The sequence below is a fragment of the Capsicum annuum genome, chromosome 6 (genome assembly GCF_002878395.1).
Source record: "Capsicum annuum cultivar UCD-10X-F1 chromosome 6, UCD10Xv1.1, whole genome shotgun sequence".
In the NCBI taxonomy this organism is placed as follows: domain Eukaryota; kingdom Viridiplantae; phylum Streptophyta; class Magnoliopsida; order Solanales; family Solanaceae; genus Capsicum; species Capsicum annuum.
The window spans coordinates 226605530-226632271 of NC_061116.1; the positions used below are offsets into that span (position 1 = coordinate 226605530).

Here is a 26742-nt window from a genome sequence, read left to right on the forward strand (position 1 = left end):
ATATGTTCAATTACTCTATTTTGGATTGCTTCGCGTGCCAGTACAATTGTGCTGACCCCCCTTCCTCCTAGGTACTGAGGCACAGTCTAGGGGACCAGATCCTCAATAGAGTCTACAGACATAGTTGTCTCAGAGTTCAGTTGGTGAGCCTTCTTTGCTTCGGAAGGCCTAGTCATTTAGGTATTTATTTCAGTATGGTTTTTGGTCTGCTGGGGGCCTTGTCCCAGTTATGTTAGATAGTATGTCAGTAGAGATTTTGCAGACTGTTGCATATGTTTATTAAATATTGTTGAACATGTTTTCAGGCCTTTAACTGTTTTAAATTGTTGACCATGTTTTCGTATTATTGTGTCTATTCCGTATTACTTTGATCATATGAATTATGTGCATGATTACCAGATAGACAGAGGACGTTCCGGGCTTTCGAGTTTGGAAATGCTCGTCACGGCCAGGGCCCCGGTTCGGATCGTGACACCTATGTTTTGCATGAACATTTTAATGTCCAAGATAAAAAGAATTAGAGGAGGAATTGACGAAGCGAGAGAAAAAATTGTCATGAAAAATGTCTAATTCTGAAAACTGAATTCTTATTCTTAAGAAAGTGCATAATTAATAGGTGCATGGAAAACTACAATTTATTCCGCCAAAACTAACGTTAAATTGAAAAGGTGGCGCGAAATTCATCATTGGCAAAACAATCAGAACCTCCGAATAGAATTTGTGTGCATTAAATAATCTGAAGACACTTTTGGTAATACAAAACAGCAATAATAATCATGAATATCAAGCTTTGACTAGGTATTAAAAATGGGATTAAATTACATAATCCTAAATTGTTGAGGACCCTACTCTGTAATTTCCACATGTTGGTCCTTTTGGCGGCACAAACTATATAAATCAAATCAGTTCTTTATTTTGACAAGGAACATTGCAGCTCCTGATTTTGATTGCACTCACAATTTTAATGGCGATAGTTTCTTCAAAAACTCTCGAACGAATGATCTTTCTTTATAGTTGTCTATCGATTCACTCATTTCAGATGCTAATAGAAACGACAAGGCTACTTCTATTTTTTGCTGAAAGTTGGCAAAAAAATAGAAACAGAGATCTGAAACTGCATGTCACTTTTATAGATGAGTTTTTGGTAGAAATAGTGTTTAACTTTTTCCTTTATAGCATGATTGGTTAATTTTGTGTTCCTTTTGATTAGAATATAACAGAGCTTGTTTATTTTGTTGCAGAGAACGTCCAGGGATGCAAGCAATATATCGGTGAGCGAATGGGCTGTACAATGTGGGAAGTGCTTTAAATGGAGAACGATTCCAACAATGGAAGAGTTTGAGGAAATCAGGAAAAGGTTTGTTGAAGAGCCTTTTCACTGCAACAACAAACCCAATGGTTCTTGTGATGAACCGGCTGATATCGAGTATGATTCTTCTCGGACTTGGGTAATTGACAAGCCCAATCTGCCTAAAACCCCATCAGGGTTTAAGAGAAAGCTATACCTGAGGCAAGATCACTCTGAGATGGATGTTTACTATATCGCTCCTTCAGGGAAGAGACTAAGATCCATTGTACAAGTGCGTGCTTTCCTTCGACAAAATCCAGAGTTTGCTGACATATCAGTCTCGGACTTCACCTTTACCACCCCCAAGGTTATGCGTAATGCTGCATCCTCTAACGCTGTCCTTTCCAACTCTAGCAACAAGGGTGCAGCTAGTACCGAACAAAACGAGTGCGTGGATTGAGCTGGAATTGCTCATCTGCTCTGTAGTTGCAGTTTATAGAGTCTTGTTATGCTTGAGGTATCAACTTATTCGCCAAGTAAGTTATTTTCTCTCTTTGGTTTACAAATTTCTTATTGTCTGGTAAAGACATCTCAACTGTTCGATTCGCATTGTGTCAGAAACGATTGATTTGATATTAATGAAGTGAAGAAGGGAATTATCTCTTAGCCTTCATTACTTTATTCTAGCTGGTAACTTGACTATTCTTTTTTCTTTCTATGTATATATTGGCTTGTCGGAAAGAGTATGCACATTCATTTGATCCTGATCCTTGTGGATCAAAAGGTAGATTAGACTATACCAGTATGACCGGTCTATATGCCAAAGTACCAGAGTAATAGTGCCCAATCATATGAAATGATTCATATTGTAGTAAGTACAAAAATTATTAATGGCTGTTTAGTTGTTCATACTGATGTTAATAAGGGAGAAGGGACAAGTTAGACGGTTTAGAACTTAGAACCTCTTTTATGAAAGTGATTTCAGATTGGCTAAAGTCATAAGCGACCGCCTAAACTTGTGCGCATCTTTCATTTTGACACATGCAACGAGACAATGAGCACCTTTTTCTATTCGACACTCTAACCTTAATAAATCTGCATGCCGACTTAGCACAATAAGTGATATACACTTGGTATTGAGTGCGTGCCACGTTTTTAGCAGCCATTCACCTGTATTATATTATCTCTTCTCCGTGAAAAATCACCGAATTCCTTATATAAGTTTGTTTACAAGTTTTGTATCAACAAGAGTTCCAAAGAATGTTGGCCTGGAAGTGTGGTGTTTCGACGATGGAGGAAGAAGAAAAGGTGGGAGGGGATATTAGGCCGGTGGGTTGGGGATGACAATAAGAGGGACAATTCTAATGGGCTGAGCGAGAGGCGATTCCGATTGATAGGGTGTGGTGCCGGTTATAAAAGTAGGATTTCCTTTTCTTTTATTGGCTAAATACTTTTCTTATTACTATTTTTAACTTGGAATTTATTTTTCTATACTTATTTTGGGCCCGTATGCTATGCGTCGTTGTAATTTTTTTTGAGCCAATGATCATTTTGTGTTGTGTTGAATACGTACATCTTTGTTAAGGGTTCTAGTAGGAAAAAAGGTCCGTCCAACAAGTTTAACCTTTCAGACTTTATACACACAGTTGTGGTTGTAGTGTTGAACCTCCCGTAGTATTTCTACCGTATATGTACTAGTTCAGAGCCCGGAGTTTGTATGAATGATCCTTTCTTGAATTCTGGTTCAAGCTTAAAAAAAATATGGCAATGTTTGGCAAGGTCAGTCACCAGAACTGAACCAGAGTAATGTTTTCATAAAGATACTGATGTAAAATGTAACTTCCTGTATAGAATATATGAACACACAAAAGGCCCATGTTTGCACAAGAGAATACAGATAGAACAGCCACATACAAATGTGGAAAGCTAAGAAAGACATGAGAAAAGCAAGAATACACTGCCAGTTTCTCCCAATCTGCATATGTGTAGTTTCGATCGTTCCATTGATAATTGATAATTGGGCTATTGGCTTAATGTTTTGATTATTGGTTTGCTGTCCCAAGTTAATGGGTTATTGATTAGGTTCTCTATTTGACAAGCTTTTTAATGGGTGAACCATTCTCCTATGGTAATTTATTGAATTACAATTTTACCTTCAATATAGGAAGTATCCTAGCAAGAAAATGAATCGAGTGACGATAAAAAGTGATGGAAGTGTTATTCAAATTTAGATTAAAGTCGGTTGCTTTATGTGAGCTAGTTCTACCTGTTCATTCTGTTTGCACTCACTTTTTTTTCAGATAAACATACTTATAATGTAAGAAAGTTTTCGTGTGAGATCTTAACGATTAGCATGATAACTGAACCGATAGCGATCAATAATCGATTTCTTAACTGGTGTTTAATGATTTAGTATGTCTGTAATTGATAATCGATAAGTAAAACTGATAACTTTTAAAACCTAAGCAAAACAACAGATTAACAATGCTATCTTGTTTATAGTATGTTCACTGAATATTCTAATCGAGAAACACCATCTTATGCATTTTTTTGCTATATACAACATGTTTTTTTCTACATCAAGTTCAAACTCGTCATGTCTGTTTAATTCACACATCACACGCTATGCTTTTGTAACTAAAAATAAAATTTGCTACCTATAAGTAATCAATTGGCATATTTTTATTCCATAAGAAGTACGAAATATCAATAAATACAAGATACGTTACATTACTCCTTACTCCCTGGTTCTTTGTACAACAACATTATTACATGGAACATATCAATGTATAAGATAAAAGAAGCAAGGAATATTCTTAAAAAAAGTGAGAAAAACTTTAAACTCCAAATATAAAAAAGATACAAAATCAATATACAATTTTGAAAAATAACACAAAATTCATCATTGGCAAAACAATTATAACCTCCAAATAGAATTTGTGTGGGTCAAATGATTTGGACACATGTTTATTTTAGTAATACAAAAGTGCAATAATAATAGTACTAATTTGGTAACCTATATTTTAAGCATTGAACTAGGCTAGGAAACATGGGATTAAATTTGATAATCCTAAATTATTAAGGAGTCTACTCTGTAATTTCCATACACGCCTGTCCTTTAGAGCGACACACCCTATAAATAATAATCCAAATAAAAAAGCAGCTCTCCATTTTGGGAATTAACACAGTTGCTTGTCGATTTGTTTGCACAAAAAATGGCGAAAGATTCTCCAAAACCCCCCAAGGTAAGTTTGAATAAAATTAACATTTGGAACCGAGATCTGGGACTTCATGTAGTCTTTATGAATCAATTTTTGGTTAATTTTTACCTTTACAATGGCTATTTTGTGTTAGCTTTTGATTAGAGTATAATAGAGGTGGGTTTTATTTTGTCACAGACGACACCAAGGGCGCCAACGAATCCAACAGTGAGCATTTGGGCAGCACAATGTGGGAAATGCTTCAAATGGAGGACACTTTCAACACAGGAAGAGTTCGAGGAAATCAGGAGTAGGTTTGCTGAACAACCCTTTAACTGTGACAACAAACCTAATGGTTCTTGTGATGACCCACCTGATATCGAGTACGATTCTTCTCGAACTTGGGCAATTGACAAACCTAATCTCCCTAAAACCCCATCTGGGTTTAAGAGGGAGTTGTATCTCAGGAGAGATTACTCTAAAATGGATGCTTATTATGTCACTCCTACTGGCAAGAGACTAAGATCCCTTATTGAAGTGGGTAATTTTCTTCAAAATAATCCTGAGTTCAGTGACTTATCAGTCTCAGATTTCAGTTTTGTCAGCCCCAAAATTATGGATGATACTATACCCTCTACTGCTGTTGTTGCCAACTCTAACAAGAAGGGTGCACCTGGTACTGCTAAATGAGTGCGTGGATGGAGCTCGAATTGTTTGTTTTGATCTGTAGATGCAGTATTTAGTGTCCTGGTATGCTTGAAGGTTAAACTTATTCCCTATGTATGTTATTTTCAATGTCTTTGGTATGCAAATCTCTTATGTATGTGGAAAACATCTCAACTGCTTGGTTCACCTTTTGTCGGGAAGGATTTGATATCAAAGATGCGAACTATTTCTAGGGGTCGCTTACGACTTTAGTGTTTCAGATTCTGTACATAGAGTTGTGGTTGTGGTGCTGAATTTACCCTAGTTTTTGTCGGTGTTTCTATGAATGATCCTTTCCTGGTTCAAGCTTAAAAAGATATGGGAATGGTTGGCAAGGTCAGTTGCCAAAACTGAACCTGCATAATGTTTTCATAAATATACTGATGCAAAATGTAACTTCCTCTATTGAATATACGAACACCCAAAAGGCCGAAAGATGTAACTTGGCCCTATGTTTGCGCAAGAGAATATAGAAAGAGAACTGCCACATACACTGTAGAAAGCTAAGAAAGACATGAGGAAATCAGGAATACATCGTTGTTTGTGAATGCATCTGGTGCATGATTGCAGTTTCTCCAATCTGCAAATTTGCAGTTTTCATAGTTCTACTTTTGTAAGCTTGATTAAACAACAATTCTGGTTAGTGTGCCTAGCATTCTTATACACCCCTCCCTGAGGTCTCTATCGAAAGACACTTCAATCCCAGTTCTCAGCAGATGAGGACTCACTAGAATGGGATCATCTTGGGTGTTGTCAAAAAAATCACTATCTTGCTTATAGCCTGTTCTCTGAAGATTCTAGTTGAGAAACACCATCATTATGCTCTCTTTTCTGTAATTGAGAAATTCCTGAGGTCAAGTGGCACATGGCTCAAACTCTGTGGATGAAGAGACGGACTTTACCCTGCTTCACTTTACAACAGGTCTGTTTCACTGCTTGAATCCGTCATATCTGCCTACCCTGAATGCCATGATTTTACCACTAGACTAAAGCCGTTCTGGTTAGCTGATGGGTTTTTCCATCGGTTGGCCATTTCTTTTCTTCTGTTTGAAAGAATCATCACCTTGATAGAATGAAATAGGATATGTTTGAGGTGTATCAACTCCTATCTAGTCTATGAAGGCTAGGTCCTATTGTATCTTTTCAGTTGGCGCAATTTGTCCCCTGTCTGCGCTCCTGATAATTTTTTGAAACTTTGTCTGCTCCTTGGTCATAGTTCAGCCTTGTTTTTGTATTTAGAACCAACACAGTTTTGTTGTATTATCTTTTGTACTACTGCATGTTCTTGATGCCAGCAATGAACAAATTACTTCATACAAACAATGAATCATCACCTGCGTTGTCTTCATTTTTTGTTATTTGGTGAGTCTCAGTGGCAGTGCTTATACTACATACTATGAAGCATATTCTTGCAAGTTTAAGCATCTCACACTTCATCTTCTTCACTTGCAATCTTATCTCTTTAAATCCATAAATACGCTGTCATGTCAAATCTTCCATGCCCATTTCTTACCCTCAGAGGAACAGCGATAATGAATGTAAACATGTAAAGATTGCAGAAGTAATAGTACACATTAGGATAATGAGTGGGTGAGAAAGCTGTTGTCATACTTATAGATTAAAATCACCTTATGAACGTTATTTTGATATTTTAAGTATTCCCTCATTGAATCACCAACTAAGGAGATTGATATGCCAGAGGGAGAACCATATTTTATGTTCTTCTTTCATGGTTTCCCTCTCAGTGGTGGAACCAGGATTTCCAGTAAGGGGGATTCAAAATATTAAAAATGACACAGGGAAGCCAAGGGGGTTAAACATCTACTATGGATGTTAGTCATGTTGTAGTTAGTTGTATACTTTCAGTCAGTTTCGTACTTTTACCTTGACTTATAAATAGCACACATTCTCGCCTTTTTTATTCATGCAGGCCGCCTTTGTTGTTCTTGGCAATAGTTTTCTGCATCTTAAACTTCAACTTGGTATTAAGAGCACTGTGGTTTCTCAAACTACTTCTTACTTAAGTCATCTCCTCTCAATCCTCTTTGGGTCTTCCAAATCCTCCTTCAACTATTTCAAATTTTAAAGATTTTGTACCCATACCCATCGAGTTGACATATCTTACATGGAGGAAGGTTTTTCTTGCTGTTCTAAAAAGCCACAGCCTTCCTCCCTTGCTTAATGGCTCTGTTCCTTGCCCATTATCAACCAATGATGAGTGTCACTTATGGATTCAATGCGACACTATAACTCTCAGTTTGATCAACGCCACTCTCTCTCCCCTAGTTCTTAACTGACCTCACAATTGTGCTTGCGACACTTCCAAGCAGGCATGGGATGATCTTTCGTCCCCGTATCTAGATCAGGTTTCATCCTCGTCAATTCATCTGAAATCAAAATTTCAGAATTTTAAGAGTCACTTTCCATGGAGGATTATCTCCAAACCACTACATTCTCTTGCCTTTTCACTTTGAGCAGCCTGGAAAACTTGTTACTGATGATGATTTAGTGACCCAAGGACTCACACCTTACCGTACCTTCGTCTCTGGATTGAATGCCACACGAACAATTAAAAGTACTTTTGACTTTGTATATGCAATTTAATTTTTCAGTGAAGGCGAACCCTGCAACCCCTTCCGCCCTGTACCATCTTGATTCATCGTTTGTCATGTCAATGCAAGTTCATCTTTGAAGAGAAGAAAGCAATATACTACTTATTACGTACTTGGCTAAGATGAAAGCTCTGAGCAAACCATCATTCACCTAAGGAAACTTTAATAATTTTCTGTTATTTCATCATGCTGCGTCCAAAATATATTGTGGCATTTAGTAGTTATCAATCTTTCAATAAAAATAACAATTCTCATGATGCTCTAAAATTTAGTACTTTTTTTTTTTTTCTCAAGTCAATGAATGAAATCAAGATAAGTGCCTGACACTTTTACGTGTTTGGGGATATAAAACAATTCTTTGACTACACTATTCTTAAACGGATTATTTTCTAAAACAATAAAAGAATCACCGTCTTATTACCTTACAAAAATTAAATTAAATTAAGTAATCACCGTCCTATTACCTTAAAAAAATTAAATTAAATTAAGTATCCCCACCTTGATCTTCCAAATCCCATTGGAGTACTATTTTCGTATTTTTTTTAATCTCCGTCTTTTAATGATAATTATTTAATAAATAATCCTTTTTTTTTCTCTTGAAACTAATGAACCTTTTAGTTAACGATTCAAAATTTCTTTTTGACCAAACTGAAAATCTTTTGAGGAAATATTAAATTATAGTCGTAAATTTCAATAGTTATTATAAATGTTAGACGATGATCTAATATTTTATCTATATGGTTAAAAATTATACGAACCCATGTTATTGTCGAGGCTATTGTTATCTGAAAAGTTAATTTTCTAGAAGCTATATTTACACTTAACAATAACCAAAATGTAAGTGGAGCCTACAAAAGGGACATTTTCGTAAATGAGTATGTTATTTCACACAGGTACTGTAAAAAGCCCAGTGTTGTGGTCCAGTCCATGACTGGTCGAGCGGCCCATTTCTCACCTCTTCTTTCTTTCTTTCTTTCTTTCTTTTTCACCACTCGATCTTTCTCCAAGTCATCTCCAAACGACGGTACAATCATTTTCTGAGAGTGATAGTGGCAGAATGCTGTTCATACTAGTTGCTCTTTTGTGGTTCGCCACGGCCGAAGCTTCTCACTGCTCAATTAATGGCAAGTTTTCTCTTCATTTCCCGCTTCCGCAAGTTGTAATAAGTAGGCAAATTTTGATAGTATTGCGTTCTCGCTTAGTTAAACTTCAGTTTAGATGAAATTTCTATAGTAATGTAAGTGGAGAATTTGGGCATCTTAGAAGCTGATTCGGATTATTTGTTGCCATTTTAGTTCAGGAAGAAACAAGTTATAGTTCCAATGACTGTTGATATGCATGCTGAATTATTTTGAGAATGTTTGGGAATTTTAGTTGAAAGGTGTATGAGACGTTTCTATTTGGCTGGCTGTTGTTATGAGAAAAATTCTCATTAAAATTCAGAAGCTATAGTTTTCCTTGTTATGCAGGATTACCACTCGTGAGAAATATCAGTGAGCTTCCACAAAACAACTACGGGAGGCCCGGTTTATCTCATACTACAATTGCAGGTTCAGTCTTGCATGGCATGAAAGAGGTGCTATTTTCGCTTGTGGTTTCTTAATTTTGACTTGTGGACGATTTTCGTTGACCTGAATAGGATGTAGATAGAAAGGATTTATATAGCCAAGCAATTTTATCTACTTGAGATTGAAAAGAAGTTGATTGATTGTGAATATTGACTATTTGGTTTCATCCCTGTCGTTTCATTTATAGATAGAGGTGTGGCTTCAAACGTTTGCTCCCGGATCTAGCACACCAATCCACAGGCACTCATGTGAAGAAGTTTTTGTCGTCTTGAAGGGTCAAGGCACTCTCTATCTCGCTCCTAGTTCACATTCAAAGTACCCAGGGAACCCGCAGGAGTTTCATATTTTCCCTAATAGCACTTTCCATGTCCCCGTTAATGATGCGCACCAGGTATACAGTCTGCCTTGAACTCTTTTTCCTCTATCTTATTTGCGATTAGAAATATTCTTGCAGGATGCAAATAGGTGATCAATAACTTGATAAAGAAAACCCCGAGCTGATACATTCTTAATGTTGCATCTAGTTTTGTAGATACAAATACTCACAAGGATTCTAATTTTTACTTCATGAATCGTAATCAATCAGCTAACATACTAATTATGGGAGGATTTTAAGTCGGTCAATAATTTACGAGGTTTCTAGGGAATTCTTGGTCTCCAATTCATTATTTGTTTATGTGTGAGATATGATCTATCCCCTTCTTGGCTAATATACTTGCTTTTCTTCATCGTTCCATGCTTTTTCTGTTTGTGGTGATGAGTCTGATGATTGGTCTACTATACTTCTTCGTGCAGTAGGATCTATCATGGCAAAAGCCCAAGTAGTTTGAATTTTTGATCCTACAGGCATGCCTTCAATTAATTTGTCTTCTTCGGATCTAAACTGTTATTATATCATGTTTAAAGACCTATACTAGTGCTGCTTTTGCTAGGTCTATTGAATTACAACTTCTCAAATTAATTTCCATCTCTATGCACATGTGACTGGAAGTGTGCTTTACTTTTATTACACAGGTATGGAACACTGATGAACATGAAGATCTACAGGTTTTAGTTGTTATATCTCGTCCCCCAGTGAAAGTGTAAGTAACCTATGTTGAACAACAACTTCCATATTCCATCACACAGATTATCATATATCATTTTGTCCATGTATAATATTTTTTGTTAACCTGTTAACCTTTTACCAATGGGGAAAGACTCCATATCACTTTCATCTCCTGATAAGGACCAGCACTTGGACGACATTAGAGTTGAGTCAGGAGTTGTTCTGATGTAGTTACACTTATGTTGCAGTATATGTTTCTATTGGTTTACCAGAATTTTCAAACTTAAATGTTCGTTCTTGTCAACATGTACCCCATTGTAACCCTTCTTCCAGGAAAACAATAAACAAGAGAAGGGGGTGGGGTCACTATAAGTTTGTTTCTTCGGAGATAAAATGACTTACTGACACCATTCTTGTTAAATTGGCAAAAATTCTACCAAAAAATTTAAGTTTAGTTCACCATGGACCATACAACAACTACTTCTAATTTGGCCATTTGAAACACTTGGGATCAACCTTCCTTGTGCATTTGGAAGTAGCTTGTGCTTCTAAGTTCATGATGCTTTACTAGATGCATAAAACCCCGCAAGAGCTTTCTGAAAATATGAACACGTCTAGTAATATTGTTTTTCATCTTTCCTCATGTGGTTGGCCTGTGATGATTGCTGATGAATATTCGACAAGTCCACATTGTGCATGCACGCTCTAGTTGTTACTTAACTAAGATTTGTTTTCTGCACTTCCTTTTCAGGTTTACGTACGATGACTGGTCGGTGCCACATACAGCTTCCAAATTGAAGTTCCCGTATTACTGGGATGAGGAATGTTATCAGACAACATCATCTAGCAAAGACGAGCTTTAGCCAGTAAAATAGGCAATGCAGTTAACTACATAAGCATGGTGTTTGATATGTTTCTATAAGATATCAAACATCGACTCATCCAAGAGCAATGTAACCGGTTTCAGGTGAAACTTATTTGGCATGCTTTTTCTTTAGGAGAGCTCTAGTTTAATTAGCTACTAGTAATATATGATTTCTTCCAAATGTATCCCGGTTGCTGTTATTGTATTAATACTCTTGTACTGTGTGTAATGAAGATTAATCCTACGTACTCCATTATCCTCTGTATATCAGATTATCCATCTACGTTTGAATACGTAGATCATCATTAATGTGTTTCTTTTTTGTCTTGCAATTCGATTGACTAGCTGGAGTTTAAGAGTACAAAATCATTTTAACAATTGTTTCCACAATCAGTAGTCAGTACTCTCCTATATTTTAGAGCAAAACGATACCATCTTTATTCTCGTCAGTTAGTCTAGTTAACAATATTTTGGAAATGCTGTAGCTTAATAATCATCACCAGATGAATAGCAGATAGCTCCAGTTTCTGCAATCAAAATAGTTATAACATAGAATTTGAGAGAATTAAAACCGAATATCCCTGGTCATTCACTAAAAATGCGTTTTTGAATCGACCAAAACATTGGGGAATTTCAAGGTACGCACAAGTGATATTCCAACTGAAGATGGAAAAAGTAAATTCATCCTGAGGCTGAAATTCGTCAATAAAATTCAAATACAAAGCATTTAAAACTGTAAGCACTCAACCATGGAAAAAATATATAAAGAAGAGAAATAGAATGTAATTACATCAAAATCAACCTGTACCATCCTTGAAGAGATTGATCGAAAAAGTAAAAATTCAGCATTCTGTAAAGGATAAATACACTCAATTGACTAAACTCAAATTATCTAAAGCCTCTCATGGTTAGCATAAGTAAACTGTAAAAGGTATATCAGCCAACACCTGAGTAAAAAATGGAAAATCTTTGGAGGAAGTAAAAAGACGCAGAAGATTCATACTCGTGGTAGAGAAGAAGCAATGCGCAAGGGATGTTGGATAACTCTTGAATGCAACACTAGTGGTGTTTTAGGGAATGTCTCCGATCTTACTCGGTCTAAACTTCCATACTTGCTTCTGAACTGCTCTCTGACTTAGGCGAGTCCCAAGGGGAAGGTAGCTCAAGAAACCTCCTTTTCTGGGCACGTGGTGGAACATGTTTTGCAGGTTTTCTTGACAATGGAAGAAAGACACCAGTACCACCAGTTGGAATCCTTCGGGGGCTTAGAATCATTGGTCGCACAGGATCTAGCATAACTTCTGGAGCTCGAAGCAAACCCCATTTAGGTATCGCATCCATTATCTTATAACCATTAGCTGCTCCATCTGCAGTTGAACAGCGTGTTGGGACACCAGGTTGCCATAAGGTCATTGCTTTAGTCAGAGGGGGGATTTGATCTGAGACGAAACTATTCATCTCTGTTATTACTTTGAAGAATGTAATAACAAATCTTTTGCTAGCTGATGAGCACAGGGCATGTCTGGCAATGTCTGCACTGTTTCCTCTCATGACTAATAGGGACCTGCCAAATATAGAACGAAATGGAGAATGTCACCATAAGAAGAATCGCCATTAGATGATGAAATTTTTAGCAGACTGAAATAACACTAGCATGGTCTTTCTTTCATCGGGAAATGGAAGAACTGCAATCTTCCATATGTTAACGACAAAGACAGGAAAATCAAATTTGTGAATACACATTACCCTTCTTTTAGAGAAAGCTTGAATGATCCTTTGTAGTTCCCATCACTGTCACTTACAAGGGCTCTACCAAATGCCATCATTGATTCTGAGAGGAGAAGTGTAGACACTGGCTGTTCCAAATGAGGTGGTTTCACGAAAGGCTGTGAGTACTCCCCCTACATCAGCCATCAAAAAACCTTTTAGGCTCCACTTTTTTACCAATCAAGATGTACTGAGGCCAACATGAATCTGGCATAAATTAATATAAACCTCATCAAAGTAGTTGATGACACAGCTGTTAGGTCTTCTACTTTCTGATATGAGATTCCACTGAATCAGGTGGTCTATGACACCTTGTAGAAGAGCTGGAATGGGTTCAATGTTACCTGAAGGATTATTTTTTCCCAATTAAGCTTTAAGGCAAGTGTACAAGCTAATAGTAACTAATATAGAAGTATTCAGAAATTTTATGAACCCAATTGTTGCAACCAACATAGATATGCATAAAGGCACAGCTTTCTCTTACTCTTTTGACACAAGGCCTCCTCTTTAACATGTCCGAATATTGGGGTCCCAAGCTGAATCATCTCTCTTTTGTTTCCCTTCACTTGCTGGTTGAATAAAATAAAAGTTTCACCTAAAGAGGCAGTCAAAAGCAATTCAGGGTGGATATCGAAGATAAACAGGTGATTTTGAAGAAAACTGACAGAATTACTGTAGTAAAGAGCTTCTTTCACTTTCACTTAAGAAGTATAATGTCAACAAAAACTACATAATAGAACATTGTATCCAGCATTTGGTGACTGTTTAGTTTAAAATATAAGGAAAAGAGTGGTAATCGGCATAGACCCCAAGCACCAAGGATGGAACAATAGTTTCCTGCTTACATGTGTACAAAATTTTCAATCAGAAGAAGGAATTATGGAAAAGCCTATCACATTAAGCTAAGGTTGCTATAATGAGTCACAAAGCAAATCAATTCCCAAACCTGCTCGAGCAAAACTTCGCCTCAAAAACGAAACAACACTAACTATAAAAGTGCCACGAATCACAGGATCCACCTGAGAGAGCACCGTTCTGGCCAGCAACACGAAGTTCGTTCACTAAACCATTTAGTTTAGAGATTTCATTTGGAGTAAATATGTCCTCGTATAACTTCAAACCTCGTACTACATTCACCTGCCAGTCACAGATTATTGAAGCTTTAAGACCTTCACAACATGGATCAACATTGAATATACATAAAGCATGTAATTAAACTGCAATTGAGGAATGGGGTCTCACCATATGCCCTTTGACTGGCTCTTTCGACACAAACCCCTTTGTCATCTTGATGTGGGCATTCCTTGCCTCACAGTCCTCATGGTTTGAGCAGAATTCAACACTTTCTAGCACAGGTTGTATTAAGGGTCCTGTAAAATACGAAAAAAAAAAAACATACAAGTACTTTCATTCAGAACGACTGTAATCCTATTACAATGTTATTAGTTAATCCAATACTTCTCAGACCCAATTACAACGGGAAGTGAAACAGAGAGGACAGGAAATAGCAAAGCTATTAACTATTCAATATCTAAATTCTAAGTAAATTCAACTAGCTTCACTTGACGAATTCACCTTCATTCAAGGAGGAGAAAAATGAGAACTTTAATCAATCGGTCAACTTTGTTTGGCCGATTATTTATTACTGTAGACAAATTTTATCTGACGATCAACTTATAGTAGGTCTTTTTCCTTAATCAACATTTGTACGACAACTACATACATAAACACACAGATTAATCAACATTTATAATCAATCATACGTTGTTTCGTGAACATTGTTCACTTTCTTCTAGGATGAGTTAGATGTTAATTAAGCCAAAACTCTTTCATAGAACTATATGAAATTCTATACGGAATTTAAGCTCTTTTTATGGTGAATATCATCAGAATAGTATACTATAATTAATGCTACTTACCTGTATCAGTTATCTCACTTTCAGGAGAATCATCTCCATACACCAACTCGCTTCCTCCATTTTCGTAGCTCTCCACTGAATGACTACTTGTCTCGTTCACTTGTGTATCGCACTCTTTCGATACTGTAAACTCCTCCTCTTTCTCCTTCATCTTTATCTCAGCGACTTTCTTTAGATCGAGTGTAACCTCGGCAATGGAACAGTACTTCTGCATCTGAAGAATTGGGATCCAGTTAAGCCTCCGGCGATGAATGGCTGCAAATACCGATTCATACTCCGATCCCCCACCTTCAAGCTGAGTTATATGGTTACAAAGCGCATCTATAATGGCATTTGCTGCAGCAAACTCTCCCCTGAACCACGCTAATATTGCGTCCTTAGCAAATGTCTCCGACACCATGGTGGTCGGGGGTGGTGGTTGCACCACCGGAGTGGGTCCCAACGGTACTACACGGTGGTGTCCAACAACTGCGGCAGCTGGCGGCATCTCTAATAAACAGCACGGACAAAAAAGCAACCAATCAACTTAGTCAAAATATGAAGAATTTTTGCAAAAGCTCTTAATATTTAGTTTGAATGTTTCGAATTGGTACGTCGGATTCGGAGAAATGGTTACGTGTCGGCCGATAATTCCGGCGAGAATTTTCTTGTTTAGCAAAAAGGAGAAAATGTACCAAAAAAAGAAGAAAGAAAAACAGAACAGAATGATGAATAAAAGAGAGAGGTTTTTGAGTACTATTTAAAGGAACGTTAATGGTGACTTTTACAATGCTAACACTCCGTACAGCATGCGCCCAGGGGTCACTATGTGAAAAACGAATTTTAAAATATATAGTACTGTATATGGAAGGTTGTAATTTTATTTCTGAATTAGTATGTTAAATATCATATGTTATACCTCAACTTATAAAAAACCACAGAATATCAATGCATATAATTTTTTTTGTCACTTACTGTTTCCGCAAGGCCATTTTCTTTTTTAAAAATGAATGGAAAAGAAATAAAGCAAGGCTGGCTGGCTGGCTGGCTGGCTGGCTGGTGGTGGTCGTTTAACGACGGAAAAGGTGATTATTTTACATTTAGAAAAGAAAAAAAAAAGGTGTCATAATGGAGAAATTAAAAAGTAAAAAATAATAAAGTTGGATATATATAGCACATGAAACACATCTGGTTCATTGAAAAGCTAAATGATTAGTAACAAGCAAGGAGTATAAATCTTTTTCAACTTCTAATAAAAAAAATTAGTGTTAGTTTGCGAGGATCTGATTCGTCTGCCCGGAAGTAAAATCTGCATAAGATAAAGAACATGTTGAAATTCTATCAATAATCCTTCAATTTAGCAAATGAAGTTTTTGCATGGTTATTTTCAATATTCACTTCTATAGTAAAGTTGTTTCCACTGTAGCTAGGGATACAATAGATGGTAAAAAGCAAAAGAAAAAAAGAAGAATGGTACCGACGAACGAGATTGTCAATTTAATTTATTAAAGGAAATAATTGATTTTATAGAGAAAATGGAAATCGCAAGAAGATATATTTAAACTTTTTAAGTAGGCATTTGGTAAAACGGGCAATTAAAGATGAAATATAGTAATTTTATAATTATGAGTGAACACCTTAACTAATTATTTGCTCATATAATAGGTTCATGAGTTTTGAATTTTAAATCAGGGTGATACCGCAATTTAAGCAATGATACTACATTATCAAGGGAACAATTCTATGCAACATGACTTGAATCGTAATGCCTTTTGAATTTCAATATTCTCCCGATCTTTGCTACTTAGTTGGACCTTTTATCATTCTCTTACTAGTGCTAAAAATGAAAAGAATACACAGATAATATTTGACCTTTACTTTATTTACAAAACGAATTCAATATATTATACAAAGGCATTTGTTACGACCTTAGGGAAGAGATAGCAGTAGCTAGTACTAACCTATTTACTTAGCAAATAGAAATCTTCTAAGAGTATAAGCAATTTCAAAATAGAATATTATCTACTTTTAATGATTGGATTCTTTATTATTCAGAGCATGAATTCGAACCATAAGAGAATAAAAATACTTTTAACTATGCGAAAAGAAGAAGTTTCTTTAATAAATGTCTGTGAATTAAAGGTGTCAAACGGGCCGGTTAACTAAAGTAAATCGGATCGGTTTGACCCGGTCCGATAAGTTCAAGGGCTTTAAGGGCTCGGATTTCGGTTCGATTGAATTTTGGATTTGGGTTTGGTTAACCCGGACCGGATCCAACCCGGTTAGGGCCTGCCAGTTAACCGGCCTGGTCCGGATAAGCCCGGTTATTTTTTTTAAAGATTTTGGAAAATTGGGCCAAACTAGCCGTTGGCCCAACGGCTATAATGGCTAGTTTGGGCCCAAATATTAAAAAAAAAAAAAAATTATTTAAAATCATTTTTTAACCCCAAAAAAAAATCTATAAATACCCTATACTTTCAAATAATTTTCCATACAATTTTTCATTCTCTCAAATCTCATTTCTCAATTCTCAATTCTCAAATATTCTATATATTTAATTTCTAAAGTGCTCACTTTAATTTTTTTTAATTTTGAGATTACTAAGTACGAGTGGAAGTTTCTAAAGTCGCAACCTTCGGATACTTCCAAAATTTGGTATTGTTGTTCCATCTCTTACTTTTAATTTTTAATTAGTGTATTAATTATTCAATATTTATTTGTATTACTTTTTGTGTATTTTGAATATTTTTTAGTTTGATTTATACTATGGATAAATTAAGAAACCTCGGTAAAAGTGTCAAAAAAAAATTCTGAAAGTGGTAGTGGTAGCAAAAAGCGAATTACTAGCGGTAGAGGTACTTCAAGTACTAGATATATCCATGTGCCTTCGCCTCCGGTACCACTTAGTCAACCTTTTGAGGAAGAAATGGGTGTAGGTGCTCACGATATGAATTATTTAGAAGTTCAGAAAAATTACGGTATAGAAGAAGAAAATGAAGTAGATGCGGTTGATTTAGATAAAGATGATGAAAATATTGGTGAGACACCCGAAGTAGAAAATGCTAGCGTTAGATCCGAATCGGTTAATCTCCCTCTCCGTCCTCCCCGTGCCCCAAGAGCTCGTAAACAAACTAGTGTTGCATGGCAATTTTTTGAACGTATATCAGATAATGAGGTGCAATGCAATATTTTTCAAAAAATATATAAGCATAAAAGAGGAGGCAAGTAAGGGGGTACGGGTACGTTAATGAGATATTTAGCTGAAGAATACCAAAGAGAGTTAAAAATTGCACAAGGTGGTGAGGCTGTTGGTGGGCCCACACAAACTAGAATGGACCCAACAACCGGTCACGTAATGAAGAAGTATAATAAATTGAGGGACCGGGAAGAAATAGCAAAAATGGTAGCTGTAGGTTGTTTGCTTTTTAGTTTTCCTTCTTCTGATGCCTTTATTCATTATATTCAAGTAATTTATAATCCTATGTTTAATGGTATTCCTAGAAGTACTTGTCGTCGGTCTGATATTTTTAGACTTTATTAACAATATTGTTTTTATTTATCTACATTGTTAAAAAATAGTCAATGTAGAATATCCCTAACTTTTGATCTTGGTCGTGCTGTAAATAAAAATGATTATTTAACCATTACTTGTTACTGGATGGATAATAATTTTGTGATGTAAAAACGTATTCTTACTTTTTTATATGATGAAGATCGTAAATATACTGGACAATTTATTGCTGACTCGATACATAAAGTTGCAGCATTTTATGGTATCGAAAATAAAATCTTACGTACTGCTTTTGATAATGCGTCTAACAACAAGATTGCTATAACAAAGTTGAAATCTAAGCTATCACCGCCGTTATCTGAAATTTTTCATATTAAGTGTGCATGTCATATATATAATTTAATTGTAAAAGATGGTCTTGAGTTTTTTTGAGATTTATATTGAAAAATCCCGTCTTGCTGTTGGTTTTATACAAGGAAATAATCGTAGATCGAGAATTAAAGAATTTAAAGTTAAATGTCAAGAAAATGGACTTGCACCGATATTGATGCCTGAGGAAATTGATATTAGATGGAATTCTACGTATGATTTTTTAAAAACTTGTTATAAATATAGAGTTCCTATTACATTAGCTTTTAACCAACATTGTGGTTCATTTGCTGATTCTGCCGATTGCATGCTACTTGATTCTGATTGGATTGTAATTAATGATCTTGTTAAGTTTTCAAAAAAAAATTTATGTAGCTACGGTTGAATTTTCTGGTGCTTATTATCCGACTGTTTGTGATATTTTGGGATATATAACCGATATTTCTGGTTTGCTCAAAAAATATAAAAATAAATAAGGTTATGAAGATGTTGTTGGTGCCATGTTTACTAAATTTAAAAAATATTTTTTCCCGATTCCTCCTATTTTCTTGGTTGGTGTTATGCTAAATCTGTGCATTAAATACCATACTATGTGCCACTTTAGAATTCTTATTTATCGTAACTTAGAAATAAATACTAACAATGATTCTGAACAAGTACAACCTGATTTGTGGACGGCTACGTCTGATGCGAATGCTTACATAGATAAATTATATAACCACTATGCTGATTTAGTTGATTTAGCTGTATCGACACATATCAGTCCAACTGTCGCTCCTCATCCTCCCGAGGTGCCATCATTTTCTAAAAAGCCAGCACATTGTGGTTTTCCTGATTCCTTTTATGATTTACCCTGTTGGAACAGTGTTGACGAGGAAGCTTACACATCAACTTATCGGGAAGAGCTTAAGTATTATCTTCGGTCGCTGCCAGAGGATCGCAGATGACGGATCAACACGTTGGATTGGTGGAGGAATAATGAATCGCAATATCCTGTGCTTTCTAGATTAGTTAGAGATATCTTGAACGTTCCAATATCAACCGTTGCATCAGAGAGCGCCTTTAGTTAAGGACGACAACAATTTGGAGACAACCGACACTCATTGGGAAGCAATGCAATGAATGTTTTAGTTTGCCTTAGAGAATGGATTAGAGCAGAAAGAAGAAATCAAGGAATGGAATCGGAGCCGAAGGACGAGCAGAAACTTGAAGAAATTATGACTTCGCAGGAGAACTCAGCAGAATCAAGTCCAATGCATGGGTTTGCCCCCGTTGACTTTGACTATCCTATGCAAGTTCCCGTTAATATTAACATGGATGAGTTGGAAAAATGATGCATAATTTGTAGATTTTTTATTCATGTAAATTATAAATTTTGGATCATTTTGCAATCAATAAAATTCAGCATTCATTAATTAACTATCAAGAATTATTAATTTATTATATTAAGTAGCATATGTTTTGTATATTATTGTATATATCTTCTTTACACATGTATATTTAACGTATATATTTTATGTATCCAAGTGTATATGTTTTACAAATTAGTATATAACACTATATATATATATATATATATATATATATATATATATATTGTAGTATATACTTTATTTAAAGTAGTACATATATATTGAATGGTGCGTATATATGTGTATATATCTTCTATAAACGTATATCTTTAACGTATACAAGTGTATATGTTCTATAAATTAGTATGTAACTATATATATATACATATTGTTGTATATATATAGATGTATATTGTAGTATATATTTTATTTAAAGCAGTACATATATATTGAATGGTGCATATATATGTGTATATATCTTCTAAAGTAGTATATATTTAACGTATACATGTGTATATGTTTTATAAATTAGTATATAACTATCTATCTATCTATCTATCTATCTATCTATATATATATATATATATATATATATATATATATATATATATTATAGTATATGTTTTATTTAAAGTAGACAAGTAGTACATAAATATTGAATGGTGCATATATATGTGTATATATCTTCTATAAGCGTATATATTTAACGTATAAATGTGTATATGTTTTATAAATTAGTATATAACTATATATATATATATATATATATATATATATTGTAGTGTATATATATATATATTGTACTATTGTAGTCTATGTTTTATTTAAAGTAGTATGTATAGTCATATATAATTATATATTGAATGGTACGTATATATGTGTAATTGTTTATATATTTTGTAAAAAATATATATTGTATAATTGTAGTGTATATTGAAGTGTATATAATTGTAGTGTATATAGTGTATATTGGATTTTTCATTTTTTTTAAACGGGTTTGATCGGTTTTTAACCGGGTTTGACCGGGTTTAGGTGGGTTTAACCGAGTTGGGTTAAGTGGACCGATTTAGGATTGTTTTCAATATTTTTACTGTTGAATTCGGAACCGATCCGTCCCACTTAACCCCAACCCAACCGAAACCGGCCCACAACCCGATTAAACTAAATGGGCCGGTTCCGGGTTGGCCCAGCCCGGCCCACTTGACACTCTTACTGTGAATGCTACAGGGAGGAGTTGGTTAATTAAGACAACTACGTCAGTTAATTAAGTTTTGAATTATATGAGTACCATCGTATCTTTTATCATATCCATTTGTATGATTAAATAATTCTACCATGTGTTTTATAGAGGATCCTAATTGACATCATGTTCCCTGATTACAAATGTAAATTATGTTGAAGACTGCCAACTAATTTTAGCTGTATATCCATTACTATTATACAAATATGCAGACAATTAATTCCATATTCAATTCTTTTGGGACAAAACGTAAAGACATTAATCTTGGTGCACGGTATGTTACGTTGATAAAAGAAGACATAAGTATATATCTCTATTTTGCTAATTAGGACTTAGGAGCAAGGACTGACTACTAGATGAAAATTAAGAATCAGAAGAAAAACAATAATATATTAAAGAGGAAATTGACAAAGGCATAAATTAGTGAATGAAAGACACCATCAAGTGATCAAATAACCATTTAAGAGTATCCCTTGGAAATTCCCTCTTTTAGTCACTCCAAAGGACACTCACTAATAGTTGCATTTTTAATTAAGTGGTAAGAACAATTAGTAATTATGATAATGTGTACTTTTAAAAGTAAAAGGGATCAGAGCTGTATCTTTCAATTTATTGAAAGTTAAATGCGTTTACTCAGCACATATAGATACTGGTATTATTAATCCAATTAAATATGTTTCTTGCTAACGTCATGGAGGAAGCATAAGCATACTAGGCTTCTGGGTATCAATAAATGGTTATTCCGTTTAGCTACTTACAAAATCGATTGCATAACTTCTCCATCGTAAGGATGCATAGAACGTAACATTAATTTGGTTAAGAAAAAAAGAGCAGAGGTGAAGAATTGTCGAAGTCCACGAATGATGATTACTTATCGGACATTGATGATCGAAAAATTATATATCTAATATAATATTAAAGGGTTAATGACTCCCTGATTATGTTTTTTTTTTTTTTTTTTATTATTATTATATTTGCTCTTCAAATAATGTAACGATAGGTGTTGACATGTTGAGAGAGTAAAGAATTGTGAGTTCTAATTGGCTCCTTTCACGATTCTATGGTTGCCTCATATATACTTCAACGCATACGAGAAGCCACATAATTAAAGGACATAAATGAGAAGTAGTTGACTTGAGGTTGTTTGTTCAAATTTTCCCAATAAAATAACAGAATGGAATAATGAGCTATATGAACTTTTCTTCATTAAAAAAAATTGTTTTAGCAGTTACAGATTCAGATGGATTGATTAGTTAATATGTTTTTGAAGTTCCTATCTGCTTACGATAGAGATTTGTGTCAACATACTTTATTTATGCTGGAACAATGTTTTATTTAATTGTTGATTTGAGTAAAAATTCAGTGGAAATATTATAAAATGAATTATGTTATTGCCTGATTTCTTTGGCACTCCTCAAGATTTGATCTGAAATGGAATAAAACTTTGGAACTTCCCAAATGCCCCAAATCTCAAAAGGTCAAACATAGTCGTCTTCACGAAAGCAACATAGGGCGGATTATGTATTTTCTTGCTAACTTGATTCTTTCATTGTGGTTGTTGTGTGTGGTAATTAGTAAACTTTCATTTTTGAGTTCTGGAAATGAAGTCATTTTCAGTAAATAACGTTTTGGCACAAATTGAGAGTTATTGAATCTCAAAAAAAATAACAAACACCGTATTAATATACTTCTGAAAGGTTCAAAGAGCCACCAACTCAAAATACGAATTATGGAGTTATTAATCAACCATCCCCTTTAATTATTTTTTTTTTCTTCTTTTTTTTGGTTGTTGTTACTTGTTATTAGGACAAAAATGACAAACAAAAAGTATGTGTATTATTTCGCCTTCTGGTTTCACAAGTATTAATTGGTCTAAGAAGTTGGAGTTTAGCCCATCTCATTAGACCGGTTGATAATATATAGGAAAAATTATAAAAACTATCATTCTTAAGACTATAATTACAATAAATAGCAACATTTCTTCAAAATTGCAACTTATAGCAATATTTTACTGTTGTGCATATGCATTTATGAGTAATACACATATATTTGTATATGTATTTATATAGCAACATTTTACTTAAATACAAATACAATTTGCTATTTTTCGTAATTATAAAACTATTGCTATAAAAGTTATAATTAAGGCTACAGAGTTGCTATTTCTAAAATTTTCCCATATATACACACAAATGTCCCGTTTTGGGCCACCATTTTAAATTTTGGGGAATGGACATAAATAACATCTCGGATGAAATTATTGACACGAAAATAACCATTGAATTTTTGTTGCATTTTCTAGTCATTTCTTGCCAATTTTATAAAATACTCATACAAATTTGATACATATCTTATACAGATATATATTTTATACAATAAAGATGCAATTTCTATAGGCCAAAGGCATCGATAGGCACTCAAACCTGTTGTCAAAATTCACTTAGACACCTAAACTAAGACCAGTTCCTATCAGACCCCTAAACCCCCCACATTTTGCTCCAATTGGGCCTTTTTTGCCTATGTAGCACTACGCGTGCAGTGCCATCGTGGGAGGCGGGGGAGGAACATTTTTTTTACTAATTTACAAATAAAAAGATGTCAAATGGCATTGAGGGCCCCAAAATTTTTTTAATAACATTTTTTTTTTTAAACACTAAAGACCTTTTTTAATAAAAAAAAATCACCATACTAATAAGTTTTAATTGTAAGAATCAACTGAAATAAGGCCTCTGTGTGTCTAAAGCTGAAGAAAGCTTCTTGGGCCGATAATTAGCAAAGTCAGGTCCATGACTCCATGATTCTAAGCTTAAATTGGCTAATTCTTGCAAATCTTGTCCAGCACCATACCCTATTATTATTATTGTGTACATTAAGATGTACATATGTACTAAACATCGAAGGCCCGTGCGCCCAATACATGTTATTTTTTGTCGACACAATTATAATTTAGATAATTAATTATTAAAATAATTTTAGTTTTTAATTATTGTGATTTATAATACTTTTTCTTTTATTCCAATTTAACTGACACTGACATAATTTGAAAAGTCAACCTATGTGGCACTAATATAATTTTGATAGACAATCAAATGTTTTATTGCGATTTATATACACTGATATAATTTCGAAAGTCAATCAAATATTTTATTGTGATTTATAATACTTTTTATTCTATTCCAATTTAAGTGACACTGATATAATTTCGGAAGTGAACCTATGTGGCACTAATATAATTTCGGCAATCAATCAAATGTTTTATGTTGACATATCATTTTGTGTCCATTTATGAAACATTATTAATTTTCTAATGCGGCCATAGTAATTAATTAGGGGTCATATAATAAAATTACGATTGAAGAAGCGAAGAAGACATGTCTGAAATGACTCATAACAACTAATTAGAAGTGATATAATAAAATTATTATAAAAAATACTTGTAGGAAAAGGCATAAATGGGCCTCATATAAGACATCAAGTTAATTTTAAAAATTAAATATTAATTTATTATCTTATGTCTATTTTATATTTTTTATTAAATATTATAAATTTTTAATACTTTTCGTGTCTCGAGCCGGGGGTCTATCGGAAACGGCCTTTCTACTTCTTTAGAGGTAGAGGTATGGACTGCGTACATCTTACCCTCCTCAGACCTCACTATGTGAGTATACGCTGAGTTTGTTGTTGTTGTTGTTGTTATAAATTTTTAATACTTAAATAACCCATAGTAATTAATTACGATTGATATAATAAAATCATGATTGAAGCAGCGAAGAAGACATATCTTAAATGACTTATAACAAATAATTAAAAGTGATATAATAAAATTACTATAAAAAATACTTGTGAAAAAAGCAAAAACGGGCCTCATATAAGACATCAAATTAATTTAAAAAATCCAATATCAATTATTATTTTATGTCTATTCTATATTTTTTTATTAAATATTATAAATTTTAATACTTAAATAACCTATAATAATTAATTAGGGGTGATATAGTAAAATTACTATTGAAGCAGCTAAAACAAGCAGCACAAACAGGCATGTCAAAGACGTGCCTGCTTATCCCCACTTATTATAGATAGTAAATGACTTATAACAACTAATTAAAAGTGATATAATAAAATTACTATAAAAAATAATACTTGTGAAAAAAAGTAAAAATGGGCCTCATATAAGACATCAAATATCAATTTATTATTTTATTTCTATTCTATATTTTTTATTAAATATTATAAATTTTAATACTTAAATAACCTATAGTAATTAATTAGGGGTGATCAGCTGAAAGCAGGTATGTTCAATACGTGCCTGCTTATCCCCACTTATTATTATAGATAGTAATGTATTTTTTTTGTACGTGTGTGTGTGGGGGGGGGTGTATATAATTAGATGGATTTAAGTTATATACCATACAGTGTAAAGAGTGTTTAATTTATTGTCAATATAATTTAATAAGTTATTCAAATTTAATCATCATGATTAACAGTTCACGTATTCGATAGCATAAAATTATATTATGTTTGTCGTTTATAAATATTAAATCCAATTAGTTACCAAAACAAGTGATAAATAAAATACAGTGACATGGTGAGATTTTAAGTTTATGAATTCTTGATTTTAAAAAAAAAAAAAAAGAGAGAGAGAAAGGAACTAGGTTTATTTGTATCAATAGTGTGTGTCTTTTTAAACACAAATAAGGAATCGACGTCGAAATTATTGAATTTTACGTAACTGGTAATTAAAAATTCGTTTGCTCTCGCACTATCATTATTCATCTCTCCGTATCATACTGTCCATGTCAATATAAGCATAATTTCTAGCATATCCATGCAGAATAAATTAAAGCATGCAACTCCTATATAAATCAAACAAATATAATTAAATAGACGCAAAAGTAAAAGTTCATCTTCTTTCCCCAGCACTATTCTGACGTATCTTAATTCGTACCGAACGAATAATATTTCATTAGTAACTTAGAGCACTCACCATTTATAATAATAATAATATTCACCTTAATAAATAAATACGTAAGTAATTTAATTTTTTTTAACGGGGAGTATAGGACTGCAACTTTCCATCACCACTAGTAGTAGTGGTTCTGATTTTGAGCTTTGCCCGATTGATAAAGTGAGAGACCCTATCATTGAAGCTGTCTCTTCTTGTCGTGGCCCTTTTAGTTATACCAGCTGTAGGCTCATTTTCATCATCAGCAACAAAACTTGAATTAGCCTTTATCTTGTTCTTCACCTGATCAATAAAATCAGTGAACTTTTTATTACTAGCACCACCGCCAGTATTGCCATAGCCATATTGTTGAA

General features: G+C 34.1%; 4 protein-coding genes across 4 annotated transcripts; 3 read left to right on the forward strand and 1 right to left on the reverse strand.

Annotated features, from left to right (window-relative positions):
• The first annotated feature begins 964 nt into the window (after positions 1 to 964).
• Positions 965 to 1748, forward strand: LOC107873765 (methyl-CpG-binding domain-containing protein 4-like). Its single transcript, XM_016720710.1, has 2 exons — positions 965 to 1144; positions 1242 to 1748. Exons 1-2 carry the CDS (start codon positions 965 to 967, stop codon positions 1746 to 1748), a joined length of 687 nt encoding a protein of 228 aa, XP_016576196.1.
• A 2367-nt stretch (positions 1749 to 4115) lies between these two features.
• On the forward strand, positions 4116 to 5397 carry LOC107875245 (methyl-CpG-binding domain-containing protein 4). Its single transcript, XM_016721871.2, has 2 exons — positions 4116 to 4533; positions 4687 to 5397. Exons 1-2 carry the CDS (start codon positions 4504 to 4506, stop codon positions 5176 to 5178), a joined length of 522 nt encoding a protein of 173 aa, XP_016577357.1. The 5' UTR covers positions 4116 to 4503; the 3' UTR covers positions 5179 to 5397.
• Positions 5398 to 8722: 3325 nt separating this feature from the next.
• On the forward strand, positions 8723 to 11618 carry LOC107875246 (auxin-binding protein T92). The gene is made up of 5 exons (XM_016721872.2): positions 8723 to 8929; positions 9275 to 9381; positions 9561 to 9764; positions 10388 to 10455; positions 11173 to 11618. The coding sequence occupies exons 1-5, from the start codon at positions 8863 to 8865 to the stop codon at positions 11282 to 11284; spliced, it is 558 nt and encodes a 185-aa protein (XP_016577358.1). The 5' UTR covers positions 8723 to 8862; the 3' UTR covers positions 11285 to 11618.
• Positions 11619 to 12026: 408 nt separating this feature from the next.
• On the reverse strand, positions 12027 to 15800 carry LOC107875247 (RNA demethylase ALKBH10B). Its single transcript, XM_016721873.2, has 7 exons — positions 14973 to 15800; positions 14296 to 14423; positions 14073 to 14190; positions 13538 to 13648; positions 13282 to 13397; positions 13033 to 13187; positions 12027 to 12850 (listed from the first exon to the last, which is right to left on the reverse strand). Exons 1-7 carry the CDS (start codon positions 15457 to 15459, stop codon positions 12385 to 12387), a joined length of 1581 nt encoding a protein of 526 aa, XP_016577359.1. The 5' UTR covers positions 15460 to 15800; the 3' UTR covers positions 12027 to 12384.
• Positions 15801 to 26742: the final 10942 nt, after the last annotated feature.

What these genes read in the sequence shown, in the direction of transcription:
- LOC107873765 (XM_016720710.1), top strand. Translation starts at nt 965, where the DNA reads ATGGCGATAGTTTCTTCAAAAACTCTCGAACGAATGATCTTTCTTTAT. An exon ending in CTTTTATAGATGAGTTTTTG is followed by an intron (nt 1,145 to 1,241) that starts GTAGAAATAGTG and finishes ATTTTGTTGCAG; the next exon opens with AGAACGTCCAGGGATGCAAG.
- LOC107875245 (XM_016721871.2), top strand. Translation starts at nt 4,504, where the DNA reads ATGGCGAAAGATTCTCCAAAACCCCCCAAG. An exon ending in ATTCTCCAAAACCCCCCAAG is followed by an intron (nt 4,534 to 4,686) that starts GTAAGTTTGAAT and finishes ATTTTGTCACAG; the next exon opens with ACGACACCAAGGGCGCCAAC.
- LOC107875246 (XM_016721872.2), top strand. Translation starts at nt 8,863, where the DNA reads ATGCTGTTCATACTAGTTGCTCTTTTGTGGTTCGCCACGGCCGAAGCT. An exon ending in TTCTCACTGCTCAATTAATG is followed by an intron (nt 8,930 to 9,274) that starts GCAAGTTTTCTC and finishes CTTGTTATGCAG; the next exon opens with GATTACCACTCGTGAGAAAT. An exon ending in CCGTTAATGATGCGCACCAG is followed by an intron (nt 9,765 to 10,387) that starts GTATACAGTCTG and finishes TTTATTACACAG; the next exon opens with GTATGGAACACTGATGAACA.
- LOC107875247 (XM_016721873.2), bottom strand. Translation starts at nt 15,459, where the DNA reads ATGCCGCCAGCTGCCGCAGTTGTTGGACACCACCGTGTAGTACCGTTG. An exon ending in AAGTGAGATAACTGATACAG is followed by an intron (nt 14,424 to 14,972) that starts GTAAGTAGCATT and finishes CGTATTTTACAG; the next exon opens with GACCCTTAATACAACCTGTG. An exon ending in AGCCAGTCAAAGGGCATATG is followed by an intron (nt 14,191 to 14,295) that starts GTGAGACCCCAT and finishes TGTGACTGGCAG; the next exon opens with GTGAATGTAGTACGAGGTTT.